The sequence below is a fragment of the Erpetoichthys calabaricus genome, chromosome 1 (assembly GCF_900747795.2).
Source record: "Erpetoichthys calabaricus chromosome 1, fErpCal1.3, whole genome shotgun sequence".
In the NCBI taxonomy this organism is placed as follows: Eukaryota; Metazoa; Chordata; class Cladistia; order Polypteriformes; family Polypteridae; genus Erpetoichthys; species Erpetoichthys calabaricus.
In genome coordinates, this window is record NC_041394.2 from 261,454,941 (window position 1) to 261,481,985 (window position 27,045).

General features: G+C 38.6%; 1 protein-coding gene across 1 annotated transcript in view; it reads right to left on the reverse strand.

The window, feature by feature from the left end:
* cttnbp2 (cortactin binding protein 2) overlaps window positions 1-27,045 on the reverse strand; it is a 252,003-nt gene that overhangs the window by 6,460 nt on the left and 218,498 nt on the right. The window contains exons 16-21 of the mRNA XM_028814622.2: window positions 26,373-26,560; window positions 24,038-24,216; window positions 23,376-23,581; window positions 19,254-19,427; window positions 15,600-15,648; window positions 756-888 (exon numbers count right to left, since the gene is read on the reverse strand). Of these exons, the coding sequence (XP_028670455.2) occupies window positions 756-888; window positions 15,600-15,648; window positions 19,254-19,427; window positions 23,376-23,581; window positions 24,038-24,216; window positions 26,373-26,560 (929 nt within the window). The remainder of the gene's footprint in view (window positions 1-755; window positions 889-15,599; window positions 15,649-19,253; window positions 19,428-23,375; window positions 23,582-24,037; window positions 24,217-26,372; window positions 26,561-27,045) is intronic.

A 27,045-nucleotide genomic window follows, 5' to 3' on the forward strand; every position in this document is an offset into this window, starting at 1 on the left:
GGCAGATTTTTGGCACATGAAATTTAACGTCAGTAAATATGTTCAATTTAATGTTTCAGTTTAAGCAAATCAAGATTAAGAGGAGACATGACTGAAGCGTTAAAAATTATGAAGGGAATCAGTACAGTGGATCGAGACTGTTATTTTAAAATGACACACGGGGGCACAGTTGGAAACTTGTCAAGGGTAAATTTTGCAGAAACATTAGGAAGTTTTTCTTTACACAAAGAACGATAGACACTTGGAATAAGCTACCAAGTAGTGTGGTAGACAGTAACACTTTAGTGACTTTCAAAACTCAACTTGATGTTTTTTTGGCCACGCCATCCAGCAGGCTTACTGTATTAAGGACAAGCACCCATGGGTCAGGATATTCAACACAGTTCATCAGGTGTCTTCACTGAAGCCAGATTTTCAAGAAATAGCTTTAGACCGCAAAATGCCAGCTGTTGGAGTGAAAGTCAACAGCCAACTGAAGTATTGATATACAGTATTTGACTGCTTTTGACAAATAATGTCAGGAACGTGTCATTAATTTGTTTACTATGTTTATCTTTGTTTCTCTGGGTTATTCATTTTCATTTATTCCTATTTATTGTCACTTTAGAGAGAAATGGTTGATACATTGCTGTACTGTTTAAATTCACATGATGCACATGTCATATGACCCATGATATATAAGACTGCTAAGCAAGGGTCTGAAAAATGTTTTTCTTGTTATCTTTGGTGTAAACATACAGCACAGTGCAGCATACCTTGGTTATGTCTGGCTCAGACTTGCTGGAACACATGCTCTGAAGTTCTTGCATCAAGTCATTTTCATCATCAGAACAAACAGAGAAACTCTGATCCAGTCTTGAAACTCTTGTCAGGTCATAATCTAGAGATCTATGAAACAAGACAAAAGATTATTCTTATAGGACTTTTTTTATCTCTTACAATCGACATGAATTTAGTTGGTACTGAATTTTTCTATCCATATATCCACTTAATGAACTTGATCACTACACTATGGATCGTGAAGGATCCAAACCTTTTCCATTTTACCAGTAGCAAGGCATGGCCTGCATGACACGCCTGTAACTAATCCATACTACCTCATACTAAGCCATCATCTAGCTCAACACACACAGCATTGCAGCACAACTACACTGTTCAATCATCCTCAGTAGCAAAGATAAAAACATGTATTAAAACAAAAGTAAAACATAAATAAAAAGTCGTTTTTTAAATGAAATTCAACGTGGTTTAACAAACTTCACACATTTCATATGACTAAGTTTCAATTAATAGTGCAGAATGCATGTTAGAAAGCATTCTGCTTCCATCCAGCTCCTGGCTTGTCCCAAAAAGCTGACATTGTCCCTCTGCTTTTTTATGCAACACCATAGGCTTCCTAACAGTCCACAGAGCTCCAGGACAGAAACCAGCCTTTTACAATGCAAAGACTGAATGGGTAATGTGGGTAGAGGTCTGATATTCCCTGAGGAGCAAAAAGAAAAAAGGTACACACACTTTCCAAACTGTATGAATAAAGTGAAATGAATTTGAATAAACTTCTGCTCAGCCATGCAAACCCACTTTCCTGAAGGGACACTTAAGAGATGCATACTGTAAGTCTGGGTGCTACACTATAGGCCTAAAAGAAGTATTCTGAAAGCACAAAAAGTGAACAGATTAGCTGCAGAGTGAAATAGAGGTCTGCTGAATACATACTCTATGAACTTTTAAGATAACACTGAGATGATCAGTCTTTTGAGGTACCAGAAAATTCAGAGAGAATTGAATAAAGTATAAGAAGTGGAGAGCTGTCAGCTGTTCAGGTTCTCTGTATCAACCACACTTGCCCAGCTGGTCTAAGAACTTCGCCATAGAGAATAGGGGTGGGCGGTATGGCCAAATATTTATATCAATGTGCAGATACTTTTCAGACTGAATCCAGTTTAGGTGCTTCTGTTAGCCCAGTTGCATAGGGCAGTTCAATTGTGAAGTTTCTATTCATGAGGAGCATTTTAATCAACTAAAGTAACAATAAAAATAATGCTACATTTTATTTATATACCAACTTTCTCATGCTCAAAGCTCTTTAACACTAGAATTACCAGAGCCTACGAAAAAACTCGTATATCCGGCCCTCCTTAAATCGCTTCTTAAAACTGTTCTCACCTCTCTGCCAGCGTCTTTTGTCATCTAAATGTACTGATAAAGACAAGCTGCCAGCAGCCGGCTATTCCATTCCCCCACCGACTTAGAACGTAAACAGGCTTTTCCCAGCTCATGCCTTGATTGATTATCTGGGAGTGAAGTGGAGTTTTAGAGTAGAAATAATAGATTGTTATTTGGAACACACGCATTTCATATGTGTTGCATTTCTACAGTAATCTGTGTAAACACATTGTTAAAACAGAAACGGTTTACAATATTCTAGTAGCAAATGACAAAATGTAGGCATAAACTATATAATGTATGAAGCCTGAAGTCCAAATATCAAAGAAACACTTTCACAAAAGGTACCAAAAAAAAAGCCACCACCAAAAAAAGCCGTCTTAGTGTGCGACTTTGACACACATTAGCTATCACTGCTTCCGTGGCGCAACAGTATCAGTTGCTGACTGGGAATCCAAAGGTCGTGAGTTCGATCCTGCACAACTCCATTTTGAGAAGTGTTCTTATTTTCACTATTTTAGAATAAAAAGATACATTTGATTTCAGTCTGTAACAGCCGGTGTAATTTATGATATTTGTAAAGGTTAGCTTTATTTTTTTTTTAAAATTCACTTTTCATTGTCTCAGTCGCGTTCAGGATACTTCCCTACCGCCCCCCCACCTGACACTGCGGTTTTTACATAAAGATGCGCTATAGTTCTGCAGTGTATCACGATACATACGACCGCGTGTTTTTTTCCCCCAATATTGCCAGTCCCCACGTGTTGCTGTATGCTGTTTCTTTTGTACTCCCGGACATGCAGAGGAAAGCATAGTAAAGAGCAGTAACTTCAGCGCTATATGCAATCATCAGACACTCCCCATCTGACACTGCTGTTTTCACATAAAGACGCGCTAAAGCTCTGCAGTGTACTTGTGACTGCATTGTCGTACCAATGCTTGCGAACTGAAGTGTCTGCATGCACTTTTCGTGGCATTATACGTGTATTTTTTGAGCATGCCCATGTAGCTCAAACACAGGAACATATGTTGATGTAAAAGTATAACAAAACAAGTGCACTTTTATTCAAGACTATAACCGAAGAAAAAAGAAAGCAAGTTACAGTAGGCGGTTGATATGACAGCTTGCGTGGTGCAATGCTAAGAACTGCTGATTTCCATTCTGTGCTATATAACTGTTAACATTTGAATCTGATTGCATATAGCGCTGTCTTATTCAGTGTGCACGAGAACATGCAGGTGGCCAGTTGCTGCGTGCTACAACGCACATTTTAAAAAAAGAAAGAGACAAATATATGTGACGTTTTGAAGAAATCATTTTATGACGCGAATAGTACCAATCAGAAAACATCGTCGAAGTAATGCAATATTATTTGAAAATGAACAGTGTCAGATCGGGTGTGAAGTTATACTGGCGCTGTTTGAGTCAGATCAGAAGCTGAATAAGCAGAAAAAGCCCCTGTTCTGACTCTAAGTAAAAAAGCATGACTAATCAACAGAAATAACCGCGATTGACATTTTAAAGATAACGATTTACAGTGCATACCAATTTATAAATTTAATGACTGTTTGAGGAAAAAAAAAAAAAAACCACTTTCTTCAAAGCTGAGAATCGAACTCACGTCTCTATAGCACGACAGGGCTGTTGTGCCCCAAGTCAGCAAACCGTAGCGTTAAGCCACGGAAGCTGTTGTAGCATCCTTGAACCTTTTGTGAAAATGTTTATTTGATGTTTGGACTTCAGGCTTCACAGATTCTATAGTTTATGCCTACATTTTGTAACATTTATTACTAAAATATGAAAAAGTTTCTGTTTTAGCAATGTGTTTACACAGATTACTGTAGAAACGGAACACGCATGAAATGCATGTATTCCAAATAGCGATCTATTATTTTCATTCTAAAACTCCAGCAGTTCAGTCACTCCCAGATAATCAAACAAGGCATGAGCTGGGAAAACTTAGTGAACGTTCTGCGACGGTGGGGGATGGAATAGCCGGCTGCTCGCTGCTCCTCTTAATCGGCACATTTAGAAGACAAAAGAGAGGTGAGAACGGTTTTAAGGTGGGCCGGATCTACGAGTTTTTTCGTAGACTCTGGTAATTCTAGTGTTAAAGAAGTTCAAAATGGACAACAAGGAAAAAGCAGAACAAAATCAAATATACAGTGGTGTGAAAAACTATTTGCCCCCTTCCTGATTTCTTATTCTTTTGCATGTTTGTCACACAAAATGTTTCTGATCATCAAACACATTTAACCATTAGTCAAATATAACACAAGTAAACACAAAATGCAGTTTGTAAATGGTGGTTTTTATTATTTAGGGAGAAAAAAAAATCCAAACCTACATGGCCCTGTGTGAAAAAGTAATTGCCCCCTGAACCTAATAACTGGTTGGGCCACCCTTAGCAGCAATAACTGCAATCAGGCGTTTGCGATATCTTGCAATGAGTCTTTTACAGAGCTCTGGAGGAATTTTGGCCCACTCATCTTTGCAAAATTGTTGTAATTCAGCTTTATTTGAGGGTTTTCTAGCATGAACCGCCTTTTTAAGGTCATGCCATAGCATCTTAATTGGATTCAGGTCAGGACTTTGACTAGGCCACTCCAAAGTCTTCATTTTGTTTTTCTTCAGCCATTCAGAGGTGGATTTGCTGGTGTGTTTTGGGTCATTGTCCTGTTGTAGCACCCAAGATCGCTTCAGCTTGAGTTGACGAACAGATGGCCGGACATTCTCCTTCAGGATTTTTTGGTAGACAGTAGAATTCATGGTTCCATCTATCACAGCAAGCCTTCCAGGTCCTGAAGCAGCAAAACAACCCCAGACCATCACACTACCACCACCATATTTTACTGTTGGTATGATGTTCTTTTTCTGAAATGCTGTGTTCCTTTTACGCCAGATGTAACAGGACATTTGCCTTCCAAAAAGTTCAACTTTTGTCTCATCAGTCCACAAGGTATTTTCCCAAAAGTCTTGGCAATCATTGAGATGTTTCTTAGCAAAATTGAGACGAGCCCTAATGTTCTTTTTGCTTAACAGTGGTTTGCGTCTTGGAAATCTGCCATGCAGGCCGTTTTTGCCCAGTCTCTTTCTTATGGTGGAGTCGTGAACACTGACCTTAATTGAGGCAAGTGAGGCCTGCAGTTCTTTAGACGTTGTCCTGGGGTCTTTTGTGACCTCTCGGATGAGTCGTCTCTGCGCTCTTGGGGTAATTTTGGTCGGCCGGCCACTCCTGGGAAGGTTCACCACTGTTCCATGTTTTTGCCATTTGTGGATAATGGCTCTCACTGTGGTTCGCTGGAGTCCCAAAGCTTTAGAAATGGCTTTATAACCTTTACCAGACTGATAGATCTCAATTACTGCTGTTCTCATTTGTTCCTGAATTTCTTTGGATCTTGGCATGATGTCTAGCTTTTGAGGTGCTTTTGGTCTACTTCTCTGTGTCAGGCAGCTCCTATTTAAGTGATTTCTTGATTGAAACAGGTGTGGCAGTAATCAGGCCTGGGGGTGGCTACGGAAATTGAACTCAGGTGTGATACACCACAGTTAGGTTATTTTTTAACAAGGGGGCAATTACTTTTTCACACAGGGCCATGTAGGTTTGGATTTTTTTTCTCCCTAAATAATAAAAACCATCATTTAAAAACTGCATTTTGTGTTTACTTGTGTTATATTTGACTAATGGTTAAATGTGTTTGATGATCAGAAACATTTTGTGTGACAAACATGCAAAAGAATAAGAAATCAGGAAGGGGGCAAATAGTTTTTCACACCACTGTACATCGGAAGATCCCAGAGTGCAGTGGGAAAAGGATCTCTTACTTAACATTTCAGAAAAGGAGTGGAAGGCAGCCATGCACAGAATTCACTCAAGCTCCATATGCACAAAGCATTCAATTATTCAACTTAAAATTTTTATCAAGAACATCTATCTTGTTTAAAATTGTCCAAAATGTTTCCAGGGCAAGATCCAACCTGCGAACACTGCAATCAAGTTCCAGCCTCACTGCGTCACATGTTTTGGGCCTGCACCAAACTAACATCATTTTGGACCAAAATCTTTAAATGCCTCTCAGACAGCCTTGGAGTCACAATCCCTCCTAACCCATTAACAGCTGTGTTTGGTGTACTCCAGGATGGGCTTAAAGTGGAGAAGGACAAACAAACTGTAATTGCCTTCACTACACTATTGGCACGTAAACTTATCTTGCTCAACTGGAAGAATCCTAACAGACCTCTTTCAAGTCAGTGGGAAACTGATGTTATATACTATCTCAAACTGGAAAAAATCAAATTCTCTCTTAGAGGATCTGTACAAAACTTTTTAAAACCTGACAGGATATAATCAATAGCATTTTAGAATAAATATTTATATTGGGGAGAAGGACTCCTTTCCCTCTTTACTACTCTCAAAAATTTTACTCTGGCTGTTGGCCTTCCTCTCTTTCTCATGGGTGAGGAGTGAATTGAATTTAGTTTTGTTACGTTTGACTTGATTTCATGGACTGTAACACGCTTTAAATAAATTCAATTAAAGATAAAAAAATACACATTGGATACAAAACAACATCAATAAAGATATACAGTATAGGAAACACAAAGCCTTTAATTAGAATAACCGACAATAAACCATAATATAACTACAAAAATATGAATACTACAAGAAAAGCTTGAACAAATAACATAATTTGTGGTAGAAATGCAAATCATCCTGGGCACCTAGACAGAGAGGAAAGCTGAAAAAAGGGTCAGAATGTCAGGGTAAATTAAATGTTTTCCTGAATAAATTAGTTTGAAGTTGTTGTTTGAAAAAATTATTTGAGTCAGCTGATCTAATTAATCTAATTAAATTTAAAATACCTTTATTGTGTAAAATAAAAAAACAAGATCCAATCAAGGAATAAATAAACATATATGGCACATACCATTAAAATGACACATCATCTTTGAAACTGTGTACTGTATATTCTGTAATGTACAAAATGAAACAAGTTTGACAATAAAAAATAATTATTCAAAGAGCTATTCTTCCCAATTCATTTGGTTCCCCTTTTGAACAAAAACAAGCAATCTTAACTAGACTTTAATATTGCCTTTCAAAACATCTTTATGAACATGAATAGAGTTATATAAAGACAAGCCAGACAAGACTGATCTCCATTGTCTAAAAACTGCTTCAGCAGACGCTATTAAACCAAATCCTACAATACAGCCAACTAAAGACAGCTATCATACTTGTCACATGATATTTAACAGAAATTGGTGTTGGTGGAGAATTTTTTAAAAAGAGATACTAATTAAGAATCATCATTATTTATTTGCATGAGACAAAATGTCTACTACTCCATTGCTTTCAGAGTTTGAATTTATACAACATTTCAACATACACGGATCAAAAGATGTAAAAATAATGCTTAATGTTGCCTGCTTACAACTTTATACTTAATTCCTCCTATTTTTTTAATTCTGTGGTGCTCCATTTCCTTTAATGTTCTAAGTATGTACTGTACTTATTTTGCTTAATGGTTAATCCAGGGCTATTTTATCATCAGTGTTTGAAGTGGAACAAATAACCAGTAGCCTACTGTATGTTCTCTGCATTTTACCTGCTTCTTCAATGATTACAGAAGTTGGGGAACAGCCCTTTTAAAAGTATGAAGGCATGATCAGATCTAAAAATAATTTCAGAATGTGAAAGGGGGCAGGTAAATAGGTGATTAGAGGCAGGGGTCCTCTTCAAAGTCCAAATTTCTGATTGTAAACAGTTTCAGACGCGTGATGAGGGAAGAGAATTGTGGTTGTGCATCACAAGAAGTGCCGGTTGTGCCAGAAGGTAATGGAGCATCCACTCCCCACCATGTGCTGTCTCTTTTGCGACAAGTAACAAACGTGGCTACTTGCTGTCTTCCTCTGCAATAAAAATTTCTACCGGTATCTCATTTGTACTGGTATGCCACACACACACCCCCTAATGGAGGATAACATCCAATGCACGAAAGAATGACAAAATGTATGGTTTATCTCTGTTGATCCAGTGCTTCGAGTTATGCTAATACATATGCTGCCTTGGGGCCTGGACAACTTGCCATCATCGAGGGGCAAATGAATCCCCATTCTGACTTTTATTTAAATTGCTTCTGTATGCTGGAATTTTCTGTTACCACTCTTTACTCCAAAAGATTTCAAACTGCATGGTTCATGTTTGTTTGTAATTCACAAGGATTTGCATTTTTGTATTATTGCTTTATACTAAAAAAAGTCTCTTCAATTGTATACTTTTTAATCTAGTTTTTCTATAGAATTTGCTCTTGTAGTTGTATCAAAATAGAGCAAAATAATAAATGCTGAAGAAACAAGTGCAAATGAAAACTGATACTGAGGAGCGGGTTACGTCACTATGCTCATTAGTGAGTAATGGCATAAATAATCAAAATATTTCAAAATAAATCTCCTCACTTCAGTCTCCCTCCACTTATCTTGACAGAGACTTCACTGGTAATATGCCATGTATACCTCAACTTCTTCTAACCCATCCTAGGAAATTCTTGATGCTCCCTGGCCAGTTAAGAGATGTGACCCTTTCACCATGTCCGGGGTCTTCATCCAGTGACAGAGCCAGAGCCAGAAGGACGGCACCCAAGGCTCATTCTTACTACATGCCCAAACCAAATCACTGGCTCCTGTCAACCGAGCCAAGCAGCGATCCTCACCCTGTCACAGCTAGAAAAATCTTATAAAGCAGGGTAAGGAAAACAGAGGCATTTCTGGGTACATCTTGCCTGAAAAAGGGGCCTTAGCTGCCTCGAAAGCTTGCATTTCGCAATCTGTTCAGTTAGCCAATAAAAGGTTTCATTTTGCTTGACTTCTCTTATGGATACAAAAAAAAAATACCAATTCAGTAGGACAATTCTGAATTGACTAAATAAAAATAGAAATTACAAAATACTTGTAAAAGGCTCTTTAGTAGAAACTGGTTTGGAAACAAAACCTGAGAAATTCTAAGACTAAAATGAAATATGCTTGTCTGGGCTGCAAAATTATTTCCAGCTTTTCCTATTACAATTTTAAATCCAACATTTGAATTTCAACCAATTCATCTAAAAGCTTTAGGTTAATGATTTGCATGATTCTAACTTTAAAAGCTCAAGTGAAACGAAAAACCAGTATTTCTACTCAGCAAATCCAGGCATCTACCGTATTAGACATCTACTGACCAGAAACCTTAATTTGCTGCCATTGATGCCACTGACATAGCAGAATCATGGCCACAAATAATAGTGGCGCCATATTCATCAACTAGAAGGAAACTAAGAAGTTCCTGAGCTTACAAACGTGCAGGGCACCCTTCATTCGCTTCTGTGGGTTATATGACTGAAAAAAAAACAAATCTATTTTTCATATACATTTTTATATACATAAATGTTTTATATATAGTGTTATATATATAGATATGTATAAACAATTTTTTATCCTGACAGTGTTACCAAGTCAAGTTCACAATGTGGCTACAGTGCCTTTAGGCAACCTTTTCTATTCTTGCTTGTAATGAGGCTTTGCTGACCTCTACTGGATTTTTGAACTCAGTGTACTTTAAAACTATATGGACTTAAAAATAAACAGTTCTTTCTCTTTGAAAAGAACCCTGTCTCACAAAAATCATATCACGTTTCAATCTTGTATCTATTTTTTTTGAATGTGAAGAAATTTCTGTTGAAATACAATGCCAGCACTTTAAGGGAGAACAGGAATTACAGTAAGGTAAAGCCCAACGCTGTGCTTCCACCCCCGGCTCTATAACCCAAAACCCAACCCAACTCTGCTGCATATAAATTGAGAGCTACAACAAAAGAACAAAGAGGCCCATGAGGACTAGCAAATGAGGGAAGCACCATCCTTCTTAAGAGGTAGAAGAGAAAAGATTAGGGTTGCAGCCAGGACCAGAGAACATCTGTGCTCAGACATGCTGTACATCCCTCCATTTAAAGACAGCCAGATTGATCTTCACCAATGAAAACTTAAAAGGGTTCAGATTAGTAAAGGAAGACTTCCAGAGAGGAAGGCAAAAAGAATCAGAGGATTTCCACTGACAGGCAAAGGCAACTCATGACAACCTTCTTCATTGAGAATTGATACCAAGCGTTCCTGAAGTATAAAAAAATTGTGTTTTTTTCTCAAACTCACAAAAGGGAAGGATAAACAGTCAAAATGCAATAGTAAAATAACCAGAACACTACAGCCACTCTGCGCCAATCTATTTATGGGTGCAAATCCCCCCTGTCAATCTGGTAGCTTCCTTACTTACATTACTAACCAAGCAATCCTTCGTCCGAAAAACAAACCATAGGCTGGCCACTTTTACCCACAATTATGACCTAGTTCCAGTTCTTCTCTCCATTAGAATCTCAACTAGACCTTTTGCCACATGATTGATTTAAACTCCCTGCTGGGGCCATTTACAATCAAGTAATGTAATCCCATCTGGGGACAGGGTTGCCATAATTTTGGTGTAGAGGCACCCGGGTAGAAATCCCTCTATTAGTCCCTTGTGTCCCTGAGCCTTTAGTTGCTCTTAAAGAGCCTGGGTTCACAGGACACGGCCAAGCCACTCAGTCTATTAAAAGGAGAACACCATGCCATAACCTAAGTGTGTCCAGTAGCAACCGGGGTAATGACTGCACAGGGCAACAGTAGTTTTAAGTATGATGAAGCCAGGAGACTTAAAGTGGTAGTAATAGTGAGTGTCAATCAATGCCGGGAGAACTTGATACAAATAAACAATGGCCTGGATGAGAGTGTCTCAGTTCGAAGATTTGCTCTGTGGCGAACTGCTGGTAGTGAGTCGAAACCCGCGATTTCTGGCTCAGACATGAGTGCTTTGCATAGTGAGCTAAATTGAGAAGTCCATCAATCAACTACGCAGAGGTCATCTCTGAACACTGTGAGTGGCGTGTCTCCTTATGAGATCAGTTGATCTCTCTCTGCACAGTGTCACCACTACAGTAAGACAAAATCATAGGTCAAGAGTCGTAGCGAGAGAGTTGAATACCAGAATATCGCAGTAGCCTACACCAAAACACAAGAAATAAATCAAATTCAAAGCACAGAAAACAATTTATAGTCAATGAGATCTTAAAAATGATGATGCTTGAGTTTCAAGTACTGAATTAGTCACAAACTCAGACAGTAAAGGAGTGAATGATGCTGGGCTTTATACTATCACACGTCGCACGTTCCCGGATATCTTGCCTAGCAACAACCTTGCAACCCTGCATTGCAAACAACAAGTATCTACAGTGCAACAAAATGGTACCATGGGAAGACATATTTCAAAAAATAAAAAAACAGATCCAACCATTAAAGTCCTTGACCTCTAAAACCCCAAATTATTTTAAAACTCCAATTGTTATTACAGGCCAAGGAAAAGACTGTAAAACAGAATATACAGCTAAGAATAAAAACAAAGACCAATTCATGACTCCAGGAGGCCTTGTGTTCTCTTGCTTGTCCTTTGTTGTGCGGTTTTCTTCTGTTTGAGTCAGGCACAAGCGGGTTGCCTACATGCCTCTATCAGGCATCTCTTTCGTTATGTCACCTGTACTGGAGTCCAGCATATGTGCACTCTCTACCAGCCCCTGTATTTCTACACCAGCATGTGCAGGACCTCTAGCACTGCTAGTGTTGTTTCATTTCTTATTTGAGTTATACAGAAAACTTTATGCCACCCATCTGATGTCCTACCCCGGTAAACTCTTGAAGGTTCGATACTCACTCAAAACATTCTTTCCTGTATAACTAGTATCTCTTATCAGAGATGCCCATTAATACATCTCAGAAGAATCAATAAATTATTCATATCTTATAGAGTGTATTACATGTGTCTGTTTACTTTTAATTAAATATATAAGAAATTTTGATGAGACCAGGCCATTAAGCCCAGCATTATCATGTCACACTTAAAGTCACAGCATATGCTACCACAATCAGGTCATTGAACAACAGTGAAAGAAACAAAATTCTCATACTATTATTTATGACTGAGTGATAATAAGAGCCATGCAGTCTCATCAGTTTTGAAAACCACAAATTAATGGCCTCAATAAAGTGGAAACTTTGGGAACAATGTCAGTCCTTCACAAGGGCCATTCACATCGGAGTCACCAACTGATATTATACAGCCCCAAAGTCACAGAAGAAACTCACATGAACACAGAGAAAACATGGACTGTCTGTTGAAATCAAACAGGGACACGGGACACCAATGGAGATGAAATTAAAACCCATGCATTAGCATTGATAACCGAGACATACTGTTAGGTCAATAAGTATTTGGACAATGACACAATTTTCATAATAATGGCTCTATACACCTCCACAATGGATTTGAAATAAAGTAATCATTATGTGATTGAAGTTTAGACTTTCAGCTTTAATTTAAGGGGTTTAACAAAAATATCATATGAGCCATTTACTGTAAGAATGACAGCCATTTTTCATCATAGCTGCCCCATTTCCAGGGGCTCAAAAATATCTGGATATTTGACTGACAAGCTGTTACATAGCCAGGTGGGTGCAGTTCCCTCATTATTTCATTAGCTATTAAGCATGAAGGAGGTCTAGAATTGATTCCAAGTGTGGAATTTGCATTTGTAAACCTCGCAATATGAGTTCCAAAGAGCTGTCCATCATTAGGCACAGAAAACAAAAAAAACCCTTTAGAGAGACAGCAGAAACATGAGTAGTGGTCAAATCAACCAAATCACTAGAAGGCCTGGACAACCATGGAAGACAACTGTACTAGATGATCTTCCTTGGTGAAAAAAAAACAATTCACGAGACTTAGCCAAACCAAGAACACTCTCTGGGAGGGTAGACCTATCATTGCCAAAGTCTACAGTCAACAGAAGACTTCATGAAAGGAGATCACAAAGTGCAAACCATTGGTAATCCTCAAGCATAGGAAGGACAGATTAGACGTTGCCTGAAAATATTAAAAAAAAAACAGTCCACTTCCAGAACAATTTTCTTTGGACAAATTAAATTAAAATATGTACCAGAATGATGGATAGAGAAGAATATAGAGAAGAGAAGGAACACCTCATGAAACATGGTGGAGGCAGTGTTATGGCATGGGCATGCGTGACTGCCAATGGAACAGGGTCTCTGGTGTTCATTGATGATATGACTGCTGGTAGAAGTAGCAGTATGAATTCTGAAGCATACAGGACTATGCTATCTGCTCAAATTCAGACAGATGCTGCAAAACTAACAGGGTGATGCTTCACAGTACAGATGGACAATGAGCCAAAACAAACTGTGAAAGTAAACCAAGTGCTTATCAATGCAAAGTAGTGGAATTTTCTTCAATGTCCAAGTCAATCAGCTGGCCTCATCCCAATTGGACATGCATTTCACTTGCTGAAGACAAAACTGATGACAGAAAGTCCAACAAACAAGCAGCACCTGAAGACAACTACAGTAAAGGCCTGGCAAATTATCACTTTGGTGGAAACCCAGGACCTGGAGATGACCTTGGTTCCAGACTTCAGGTAGTCATTGACTATAAAGGATTTTCAACCAAATATTGAAAATGAGAGGTGGGCTCCCCCATCTCTGGGACTGAGGTCACCGAGGTGGTCAAAAAACTCCTTGGTGGCAGGGCCCCGGGGGTGGATGAGATATGCCCGGAGTTCCTCAAGGCTCTGGATGTTGTAGGACTGTCTTGGTTGAAATGCCTCTGCAACATCGCATGGACATCAGGGACAGTGCCTCTGGATTGGCAGACCGGGGTGGTGGTCCCCCTCTTTAAGAAAGGGGATCGGAGGGTGTGTTCCAACTACAGAGGGATCACACTCCTCAGCCTCCCTGGAAAAGTCTATTCGGGGGTCCTGGAGAGGAGGGTCCATCGGATAGTCGAACCTCGGATTCAGGAGGAACAGTGTGGTTTTCGTCCTGGTCGCGGAACAGTGGACCAGCTCTACACCCTTAGCAGGGTCCTAGAGGGTGCATGGGAGTTTGCCCAACCAGTCTACATGTGTTTTGTGGATTTGGAAAAGGAATTCGACCGTGTCCCTTGGGGAATCCTGTGGGGGGTACTCCGAGAGTATGGGGTACTGGACCCCCTGATAAGGGCTTTGTCACCGATTCTGTTCATAACTTTTATGGACAGAATTTATAGGCGCAGCCAGGGCGTTGAGGGGGTCCGGTTTGGTGGACTCAGGATTGGGTCACTGCTTTTTGCAGATGATGTTGTCCTGTTTGCTTCATCAGGCCGTGATCTTCAACTCTCTCTGGATCGGTTCGCAGCCGAGTGTGAAGCGGCTGGGATGGGAATCAGCACCTCCAAATCCGAGACCATGGTCTTCAGCCGGAAAAGGGTGGACTGCCCTCTCAGGGTTGGTAGCGAGATCCTGCCCCAAGTGGAGGAGTTCAAGTATCTCGGGGTCTTGTTCACGAGTGAGGGAAGAATGGAGCGTGAGATCGACAGGCGGATCGGTGCGCCATCCACAGTAATGCGGGCTCTGCATCGGTCTGTAGTGGTGAAAAAGAAGCTGAGCCGCAAGGCGAAGCTCTCAATTTACCAGTCGATCTATGTTCCTACCCTCACCTATGGTCATGAGCTATGGGTAGTGACCAAAAGAACGAGATCGCAAATACAAGCGGCTGAAATGAGTTTCCTCCGCAGGGTGTCTGGGCTCTCCCTTAAAGATAGGGTGAGAAGCTCAGTCATCCGGGAGGGGCTCAGAGTAGAGCCGCTGCTCCTCTGCATCGAGAGGAGTCAGATGAGGTGGCTTGGGCATCTGATCAGGATGCCTCCTGGACGCCTCCCTGGTGAGGTGTTCCGGGCACGTCCAACCGGGAGGAGGCCCCGGGGAAGACCCAGGACCCAACGCTGGAGGGACTATGTCTCTTGGCTGGCCTGGGAACGCCTTGGGATTCTCTCGGAAGAGCTAGAAGAAGTGGCCGGGGAGAGGGAAGTCTGGGCATCTCTGCTCAAGCTGCTGCCCCCGCGACCCGACCTCGGATAAGCGGAAAAGGATGGATGGATGGATGGATATTGAAAATGACTATTTTATTTATGATGATGTTAGTTTGTCCAATTCTGAGCCCCTGAAAATGGGAGGGACCATGTATATAAATTGCTATCTTTTCGAAATGGCTCATACAATGTTTTTGCTAAACAGAATTAATGCTGACCTTATGGACCTAATTGTATTTTGAGGAAGCAACTCAAAACTCACTGGCCAAACATTAGGGCCGACTGAAGCTTAGAACCAAATTATCTATAAAAGGTAAGATCAATGCATAACATGTTTATTACATAAAAGATAAATGCAGAGTTGAACACTTCAGTTTTACAGTAATATGAAACTATTCTGTCTACATTGAATTGCAAATGAATAAAATAGTATAAATAAGATTAGGATCTCACTGGTGTGAATGAAGATTTGATCGGCTGAGGCTTCTCTCCAGCAAAGCGCCTGCAAAGAAAAATAGACAATTTTTACTAAGATTCTTAGTATAATGTTTAAAAAACATTCCACCTTCCAAACCTAAGAAAATCCCATCATCATAGATTTTAAATCTATTTGGGATATTCTGTTATTGTACATTTCACTATAATATATTTATAAACATTCTATTGTTGTTTTATCAAGTTTAATTCAACAGTTTCTAAAACAATTTTTTTTTTCATTATATGTCTACTAGTGGCCAGTGTTTATGTCTACAGTATTGGGCACATGGAGGCAGCCAACCCTGGATAGATCAGCATTCAGTAACATGTCTGTGATGTGGGTGTAAATGGGAGAGCACCAAGATAGTGACCAGGCCAGGAGGGAAAACCAAAGCGAGAGCCACGAAACCTCCATGCCACTAAGGTAATATTTTTTTGGTCAACCTCCTGTCAAGCTGTTCATACAGTATATCCATATGCATGCAGTGAAATTCTTACTTGCATGTCAGACCAAACATGCACCATGGCACTATATTGGTGCCCAGGAGGAAAATACAAGGGCTCTACTGAGAATGAAGAAAGACAATCAGCCCAGAAGATGACTACAGGCCAGTCCCAGAGATAGCACTATAAAATATTCATTAATATGGTTTACGTGAGGTTAGGTAATATACAGTGCATCCGGAAAGTATTCACAACGCATCACTTTTTCCACATTTTGTTATGTTACAGCCTTATTTCAAAATGGATTAAATTAATTTTTTTCCTCAGAATTTTACACACAACACCCCATATAATGACAATGTGAAAAAAGTTTACTTGAGGTTTTTGCAAATTTATTAAAAATAAAAAAACTGAGAAAGCACATGTACATAAGTATTCAGAGCCTTTGCCATGAAGCTCAAAATTAGGCTCAGGTGCATCCTGTTTCCCCTGATCATCCTTGAGATGTCTCTGCAGCTTAATTGCAGTCCACCTGTGGTAAATTCAGTTGATTGGACATGATTTGGAAAGGCACACACCTGTCTATATAAGGTCCCACAGTTGACAGTTCATGTCAGAGCACAAACCAAGCATGAAGTCAAAGGAATTGTCTGTAGACCTCCGAGTCAGGATTGTCTCGAGGCACAAATCTGGGGAAGGTTACAGAAAAATTTCTGCTGCTTTGAAGGTCCCAATGAGCACAGTGGCCTCCATCATCCGTAAGTGGAAGAAGTTTGAAACCACCAGGACTCTTCCTAGAGATGGCTGGCCATCTAAACGGAGCGATCGGGGGAGAAGGGCCTTAGTCAGGGAGGTGACCAAGAACCCGATGGTCACTCTGTCAGAGCTCCAGAGGTCCTCTGTGGAGAGAGGAGAACCTTGCAGAAGGTCAACCATCTCTGCAGCAATCTACCAATCAGGCCTGTATGGTAGAGTGGCCAGATGGAAGCCACTCCTTAATAAAAGGCACATGGCAGCCCACCTGGAGTTTGCCAAAAGGCACCTGAAGGACTCTCAGACCATGAGAAAGAAAATTCTCTGGTCTGATGAGACAAAGATTGAATTCTTTGGTGTGAATGCCAGGCGTCAAGTTTGGAGGAAACCTGGCACCATCCCTACAGTAAAGCATGGTGGTGGCAGCATCATGCTGTGGGGATATTTTTCAGCGTCAGGAACTGGGAAACTAGTCAGGATAAAGGGAAAGATGACTGCAGCAATGTACAGAGACGTCCTGGAGGAAAACCTGCTCCAGAGCACTCTTGACCTCAGACTGGGGCGACGGTTCATCTTTCAGCAGGACAACAACCCTAAGCACACAGCCAAGATATCAAAGGAGTGGCTTCAGGACAACTCTGTGAATGTCCTTGAGTGGCCCAGCCAGAGCCCAGACTTGAATCCGATTGAACATCTCTGGAGAGATCTTAAAATGGCTGTGCACCGACGCTTCCCATCCAACCTGATGGAGCTTGAGAGGTGCTGCAAAGAGGAATGGGCGAAACTGGCCAAGGACAGGTGTGCCAAGCTTGTGGCATCATATTCAAAAAGACTTGAGGCTGTAATTGCTGCCAAAGGTGCATCGACAAAGTATTGAGCAAAGGCTGTGAATACTTATGTACATGTGATATCTCAGTTTTTTTATTTTTAATAAATTTGCAAAAACCTCAAGTAAACTTTTTTCACGTTGTCATTATGGGGTGTTGTGTGTAGAATTCTGAGGAAAAAAATGAATTTAATCCATTTTGGAATAAGGCTGTAACATAACAAAATGTGGAAAAAGTGATGCGCTGTGAATACTTTCTGGATGCACTGTAAGCCGGCTAGACCTTATTTTGGGGCAGAATGGTTTGTTTTTTTGTGTTTCTTTACCATAATCAAAACACAGAAGTTAATATGAAATTTAATAGGGGGACTCCTCAGAGAACATTTTATTAGAATTCTTCAGCTGTTATAATTTTCTTCAAACACATCTATGATGTTCTTCACAGTTTCTTAGCCCAGGCTGTACAGGACTCCTGAGATTTTTAGGCCCTGGAGGTTGATGGACTGTTGCAGGAGTCCAATGTGTAAAAGACAGATAAAAGCAGGAGATAAACTTTAAAAGAGACTTGTCAGCAATGTGTATTAGCAGATGTTTGCTCATTGATAGACATCAATTAATACATGTCATTAGTTCATTGTTTTCATCTTTTGTAGATGTGTTTATTATTTTTATTGTCAATTTCTTTTTTTACATACTTTTTTGTATTCCAGAGTACTGATTCATTTTTATTTGTAACTCTATTCTTTCACTATGTTGATTGATTCATGACTACTGTGTTTTTTCTATGGATTATATCATTGTTTATTCTTTTAAATACATTACTATGATTTACACATCCTGCTTACATCCTCCTTTAGTAACAGTTAGCTGTTATTATAAATAGGCTTATATTCATTGTGACAGTTTATTTTGATTGGGGTTCAACATGACCAGCAGCCTCCACATTTCCAATTTGTTTTAAATTTGCATCAATGTCAGATTTGTCATCATTTGAACAATCATCTCTCTCAACCTCTGCCATTAGTGATGGATACTGAGGAATATTTTCAAATTGAACCTTTTTTTATGAAACTTAAGAATCTATTCAAGATATTGTAATGGTCTAGTATTCACAGTACATGTTACTACTGCATCTTCTTGGAATGCACAGATGGCAAAGCACTCAATTTAAAAAATCTAACATTAAGTTTGAATTGATTTTAGAATCATAATACAATGTTCTGAATGAAATGCATTTTCATTTTCCATAACCTTTGTATTAAAACTTTGACCTTAGTGATTTTCTCCCTCATATACTTTGTTTCATTGATGTTTGCATGTGGCTAATAGCCTTTTGGGTAAGGGCCAAGTCACAGATACCAATCCGCAAAGCCACCTCTGCTTATGAATGGCTGTCTTAGCCAGGCGTGTGGAGTTTATTATTTTGTAGTCCCATCACACTCTACTATAGCTTCAAGTCTCATCTGTAGTTATAAATGTCTTACAGTGTTAAAAGGCGCCAACGTATGTGTGAATGTCTGGTTTGTGGGAGGATACTAATTCTACACCCAACTATGTTATCTTATTCAAACTATTCTGACATACTCAGACATAAGCACAAGAATCACCTTCTTTGTTTCCTCCATGTTTATTCCAGGACTGTGTAGTCTTCTTCCGAGGACTTGTGTTTGCCTTCCTCCAAGATCCAAGGTCTCTGCTCTTTTTATTATTGTTTTTACCATTTGTAATAACAGAGAGGGGCAAACTGACTCCTTGAAACTGGGCTAAATACTCATCCATATCTGTAAAAAAAAACCCAAAAAAAACCCAAATAAGACGTTTATCTAAATCAATCTTGTATTTTATTGGGGTATTTCAGTGACTCTTATTTTAAAGTGGCTTGTTTATATACCATCTTGTGTGATTTTCACCTGTCTTGTTCTAAATGAGCAGCCATACAACACAGATGTTTGTGTAACTATCACACTGTGACATCCATCATGTTGGTCTTCAGCCCATCTCAAGGAACACTCACGCATATCCACTAAGTCACAGAGGACCAACAGGCCTAACATACACCCACCGTGTTTATGATGTCCTGTAGGAGAAGAGCCCAAACCATCTGGACACAGAGAAAATGTGCAAAGGGAATGAAGTAACACTTACGATGCTGTCATGCACGTGCAAATGGGAGACAGTTTAAGAGCTTTGGTGATGGTAATTCTCTGCCAATCCAGGGGTTGGCGCTGTGTGATAAAAGAAAGGAAAACTGACAGCTCTCTTCCACCAATGTCACTTCTGGGGACCGACCATCTGGACCAACCTCTTCTTGCCCACACACGTCATAACCAGAAGAGTCACTATCTTTGTTAGTCATCTAAGAGGACTCGATTTGTATTTAACACATATTTTTTTTTAATTATTATTTATCCAATTATACGGTGCTTGCTTCAAGATACCCTAACACTTTGACATTGTCTTGTTTTTACATAAAATGAAAATGTCAAATCATCTATTCGTATTAATTTTATATAGATGGTTTCCACGGATGACATACTTCCCTCATAGGTGTAGCTGTCACTTTGAGAAAATGTGTGAAGACATTCTCTACTATGCTGTGCCATGTCAAAATTTTTGCTGTTGACATGAGAAAATTTTCAATGGGCACACTCTTATGTGAGAAAAGGCCACTATAAATTTTTTATATTTCCAATCACAACCCCAACACAGGCTGTCTAGTGTCATTTGTTTAATTACAGGGAAAATACAATTAACATCATTTTTAGTTACTAAATGGTCAACCATGATTAAATCCGTTAGAAATGAGCAGATATGCTAGATTTAACATACAGAACATAAATACAAGTAAAAGTTGTTACACAAAAAGTGATCAAATGTTTAAATCATTTTGATGGCAATTAGTTGTTCAGATGTACCACTGTGATGACTTTCTAGTACATGTGATTTAGCAGAAGCAGAAAATCTCTAACTCAGGTCTACTAGGTCACAATCAGAATAACTGCACTTGTTACTCAAAAATACATTTTGTTATTTTGTTCTCTTCTTGTTTAGTTGCCTTTTATCATATTTACGAAGATCGATGATCCTGCCTTGGTAAGGACATTAAGAGTTCTCCATCTCTAACGCTGCTAAGCACAATCTATTCAATAAGCAATCTACAACACACACATCTAATTACTTGAAGTTAATTAATTGTAGGAGTTCATTAACAGTAAATCAATGATTTACTGCTGATAGACACATGGATCACCCTGTTCATGGCTGATGGCAATCAACTGGCATAACTTAATCATCTTGTAATCATAAAGTGAACAGAATGTCATGGGAACTGGAATCAGACTTGTCCAAAGTTTTTAATGTAGCCATAACGGTTAAAAGAATGTTTATTGTATGTAAGATGAAGCTTGAAAGTCATAAGCTAATGCTGTGCTGTTATTTACTTAATAAGTGGACACCGAAAAGTACATTTATTAATTGATACTAATGACTTTAGTTTAAAACAATCATGGCCTATAAACAAATTAGATTATAGTCCATCTGCTGATTATACTGAATTAACCACTTAAACATGAAAAACAATCCAAAGCTCATTGAGCTGAAGGTATCAGTCATAAAACTTTACAAGCAGGCATAAACCATTCAGTGAACACCTTTCAGTAGCTTTTTTGGTGGCCAATTGAAAAGGGAGCAGCCCTATAACCGTCCCAGTGTTCACAAACCAAAGACAAAATGCAACACATGATCTGAGGGTGGTTCATTTGGTTTTACTTTCAAAAAAGCATTTTTAGCAGCTCAAACCAATGTGTCTGACCAAGTAGTAAGGGAGCCGAGAATGCATTTTTAGTCTTGATCTTGAGCTTGGTGAGAACAACGTTGACCATGTGAAGTTAAGATCTGGGTTACAGATACTGCCAGAGTGTTCTGTGCTGCTCAGCTGGATCTGCTGACTGGTAAGTTGTAAGAACTTGTGAGCAACTGAGATTTCATTTTAATTTTAGTTTGTCATCCATAAGGGCTAATAACACAAGTGCCCAGCAAGATTCTGTTCTCTTTTTACTGTAGAACTTTTTGAAAATCTTAACACTTCATCTGATGAATATTTCAAAAGTAAGATGGGAAATGTTGTTAATTAATGCCCTGATAATGAAAGCAAAAATGTTAGTAGTTCACTGATTGACATAAAAGAAGTACTGACTGAGCAAATTACCATACATACTCCTAATTGGGAATCCATTCTAATGATCAGCGGAGATTTTCTGAATGTGCCCTGTGAAGAGTTAAGATGTTTTAACAGAGGCTGTTGAATGAGTTTAATATTAACTGTGCCATTCTATTTATATGTTCAGACCATTCAGTCCTTTGGTCTGATCTGTGCTTATGGAAATAAAAGTACACAAACTGCAGTGCATGGTTAAAAAGGGCAAGGATTGATGAAATGTCTGTGGAGCAGCCATCATGTAAGACCTGCTCATTCTCTGCCCTGTGCATTCTCTTGTGCAGTCTTGCAAGCGATAAAATGCTGCAAAGCAGGTTAAAACAAAAGTGTGATTGAAGAGATCATTTCTGACTTCATCAATTAGTTTATTTAATGATGAGGTCTGATTCAAGAAGCACTTTAACATTTTTTAATTTGCATTTTTTATTTTGCATTGGGGTTGTCACCCATTAATGCTTAGGGATCTTACAAGGGGCGGCACGGTGGTGCAGTGGGTAGCGCTGCTGCCTCTTAGTTAGGAGACCCAGGTTCGCTTCCCGGGTCCTCCCTGCGTGGAGTTTGCATGTTCTCCCTGTGTCTGTGTGGGTTTCCTCTGGGTGCTCCCACAGTCCAAAGACATGCAGGTTAGGTGCATTGGAGATTCTAAATTGTCCCGTGTGTGTGTGTGTGTGTGTGTGTGTGCCCTGCGGTGGGCTGGCACCCTGCCTGAGGTTTGTTACCTGCCTTGTGCCCTGTGCTGGCTGGGATTGGCTCCAGCAGACCCCCGTGACCCTGTAGTTAGGATATAGCAGGTTGGATAATGGATGGATGGATCTTCCAAGGGGCAATATCACTGCTGAGCAAGAGGGGCAGTTACTCCTAACTGTATCTCTGGGTCCTCAACAGCATGAATAGATCACCTGAAGAAATTCCTAACCATGCTCCCACTAGTGCATTGGAAGCACTACCTCCTCTGGAACTTGGACAAAATAAACTGGGCATCCAGAAAGGAATGGCTTCTGATAACCTGTTTGACAGCCAGAGACGGAGATCTCTGTTATATATTGTTGTATCGAAGTTTCTTTTGTTTCTGTATGTAGTTAGGGGGTTTGAAGCTTCCAATATTCTTCACTTCACAGTGTATACTTATTTTTCCTCTTGCCTAATAGATAGATAGATAGATACTTTATCAATCCCCAAAGGGAAATTCACAAATAGTTTATGTTACATCTAAGATCAGGAGGATTGCAAAGTCAGGGATAATAAAATTCACCATGATCTTGATTTTACAAAACTTACCAACCTTTTTCCAGGAATTCAAATAGTTCAAGTCAACTTTTCAAAGCACAGAAACTCATATGTAATATAATTTAACTGTTTGTGCTGTACAAATTTTTATTAAGACATAGAAGACATAGTTACTTTAGAATATCATTTGCTCAGTTTCTCAGCCTAAATCATTGCTTCAGAATAACAAGAAATACATGTAACCGGTGTTTGGACTGTAAATTAATGGTATGGTGAACACAAGTACCTTTCTTAGGAAGGGGGCAGCCCTGGAGTACGGCCTTGTTTAGTAGAATGCTGAGCGCTGTCTTCACCAGAGCTTGCTGGCCCTGACTTAGATTTTTCTTGCTGGCAGATTGTCCCCCCACACACTGTCTTTTCGTTGTCAGCTTAGCAAGGATGGCTTCTTCAACCCTGGGAATCACCACAGCATTCCACAATCTTGACAACCACCTCAAGTGAACAAAAAAGGTTATTAGACAAATCCAATTCAGTCAAAAAAACATAAACAAGTCACACATTCTGCATCTCATTCAAATGCAAGTCTGTTGGGAAAAAGCAAAAAGTATTTCATTAATTTTATATAATTCTGACAGCTTCCTATGAATCTTATAGTATATACTGTATGTATATATAAGCGCATCCTTTAAACAACTGCAATTAAAATAGTATTTAGCAAAGTAAAACTGCATTAAAAAGTTACAGTTGTTCAGAGGATTTTTAGGATTGTAAGATTATTTTGTATTTAGTATTTCATATTAACCTTTACTGCATATAATTTCTCAAAACATAGGCTAAAATTGAGCAATGGTGACAGAATCTAACTAGAAGCTTTAAACTATTACTGTATGTTAAAACTGCAAAACTCACTCATTTACTAAGCTAGTCTGAAACTAATGCAAAACTTACTTTACAATAAACTGGTGGTGCCCCGGGACTACTGGACATGAAAAGAACATCTCGGGTCCAATTAAGGCTTCTGGTGTCCCCAGGCAAGAAAGGCAGGAGTTTAGCTGGTGCCAGACGGAACAAATCCACTCGACTGCTTTACAGACTAAATCTGGCAGCAGGGGAATCTGTCCTTTAAGCTGTCAAAATATTAAACCAAATATTTGAATTCTTTTCTATGTATATCAGTACATTGTCTCATTTATATTTAACTCATAACGATGCTTTTGCTTTGGCAAACATTTTTAAGTTGTGGCTACAATAAAAGTTATAAAACACCATGCATATCAATTGATTATATAAAACAAAAGGTACCTCTACATCCTAGCCCACTATTTCAAAAGCACTTTTCAGTTATTTCAGCATCTTTTATATGGAAATTGTTTTGCTATATTCTTGTATAAGGTGAGTTTAAGAGTAAAAATACTTTGATAAAGAAATGCTAACACTTGTAGCAATGTTTCCGTTTAATGAGATTTAGCAGTTAACCACAGCAAAGCAAAACTGAATAAGATATAAAAAGTCATATATTATTTTAACAGACAATAGAGAGCAACTTCTTACTAAAGATTAAACATAATACCTAAATTGCTACAGTTACCAGAAACTTTTAAGGTGATTTCTTTAAAGTGAGCATCAATTAGTCTGCCATTACATATGGCCAGTCCTGGTATGAAAAATTACAATGGAAAATAGTGCAATGATATTTAAAAGAGTTACATTTTGAACTCTGTATTACTTATCTAAACAAAATATTATAAATAAAGAAACGTAACATTTTATCTCATTTTGCATATCTATCAGTCTGTCTATCATATGGAAAAATGGATAATTGTAAGGACAAATAATTAAAAAACTTTCAATGCGTTTGAAAATAGCTGATATTTCAATAAGGGTGTTTAGGCCATTCATATCCACTGTAAAGAACATCATTAGTTTGGAACTAAATCCTTATAGTATATTAATAATCCATATGCTTTTAATAAATTCTATATACAACAACAAGAACATCTATTTATATAACATTTTTATACAAGCAGAACATAGCATAAAATGCTTCACAGCTAGCAAAACAGACAAAATATAATAAATACACAAAACAACAACAATATATTTTTTCATATACTGTAGTCCTAAATCACACATCAAATGCCACCACGGGCTTTAATAGCCAATAGCCCAAATCTTTAGCTTCTATGAAGACCTCCAGAAAACCTTACAGGTAGAAAAATAACAAAATCTTGCACAGGGCATTTCAAAGAGAGACCCTCATCCAGGCAGGCTGTGTGTGCAATGGGTTTCAATGCAGAGTCAATGCTAGACATAAAACACTAATGTAGGTATACACTCTAATATATTTTTAAAAGTATGTACAGTATTGAAGTAGTCTTAGTCTCAATACTAGATGACTATGACAGGTATACGTCTCAATAAAAGATGACTACGTCTTGAAAACAGAATTCATCACTTAGGCTTTGTATTATTTAGTTTTAAATAGTTCTAATAGTAAAAAACATAAGTAAAATAATAAAAGAATAGTGTCACAAGAATGTAAGACATTAGAATTTTAATGCAAACAAAACTGAGGGTAGATGAAAAGCCTACAATCTTGAGAATCCAACGTAATAAGAGTACAAACCTTACCTAATGCCAAAGATCACTAAACTCTTCCACTCTGAATGAGCTGCCAGCATATCACATATCTCTGCACTCTCATAATCACTCGTAAAGTTCAAATTAAAAATCACTCAACATCAAAACAGGCATGTCTTTAGACTGTGTCAGCAATTTCACAAAAACAAAAGGAGATTCCAATTTCAAACCAATGATGCCTCAACTGTGAATCGAATTAAAAAAAATATGCTGAGAAAGTAGCAGCACTATAATCCACTGTGCAACCTTACTGGCTCAGTTTTACATTGAGTAGTTTTTGCCATACTAAAAAATTATTGCATATTTTCGTACAGAAGCTGTCAACTTGACAATAAACCTGAAAAAGCTGCATAAATAATAAAGGCTGAAAGATGACATATACTATCTGCAGTACCCTGTTGTTAATTTTGTGTGAGTTAAAATTGATTGAAATAGTTTGTATCTAAGCTGGTTCAACAATGGCATCTAGTGGCCAGAACTATAATTACCATGTAAGTAGGTGCCAAATACTAGCACAGTAAAAATGGACTAAAACATTGGGTTTTCCATTGCTAGCAATAGTTTTATGCAATATGAAATCAGAGCATTCTGAATATATAGTAATGTGTTCATAACATAACTAATGTGTTTAATTGCAGAGAACCTTGTTAATGAACTTCCTTTTTAAGTATTTTTGTAGCAGACTACGGATTGGCTCTCCATCCCAGCGTAACTGGACCCAGCGAAAATGCTGCTGCACCAGTAGCTCTGGGCCATGAAGTCTGGGCTTTGCAAGAGTTCCAATCATGAAGCTGCCCTCCTGGAAGAAATAAGTACCACTGGGCTCTTGTGCTGTTAAAAGAAATAAAAACAGAAGTAAAAGTTAAAAAAGGCAAATTTTCACCCCATGGACAAATATCTATCATTTAAAAATCAGCAGAGCAAAGAAATGTGAAATAGCAAATAACCCAGAGCTACGATTACCAGAGATGGAACACAAACACAGTTACAGTTAATACCTCATTAATAAGGAAAATAGTAATCATCCTGAAGAGAGAAAAAAAATCGCAAATGTGGTTTTCATTAAATTTCTTTTACTGTACATGAATGTATGAGGTAGAATAAGTCTTGATGCATGAAAAATTTATTTGAAGCAATGCTGGCACATAAATCATGCATAATTCAATTGGAATTTGCATGCTGTAATGGCTGGTGAGTTTCTAAATTAAAATAATTTATATATTGACAAAAATTAGTAGAAATATTCAAAAAAGTGTAATAAAATTATGTTTTCTAAAATATTTGACAAACCAGTGCAAAGTAAAAATGACTGCTCT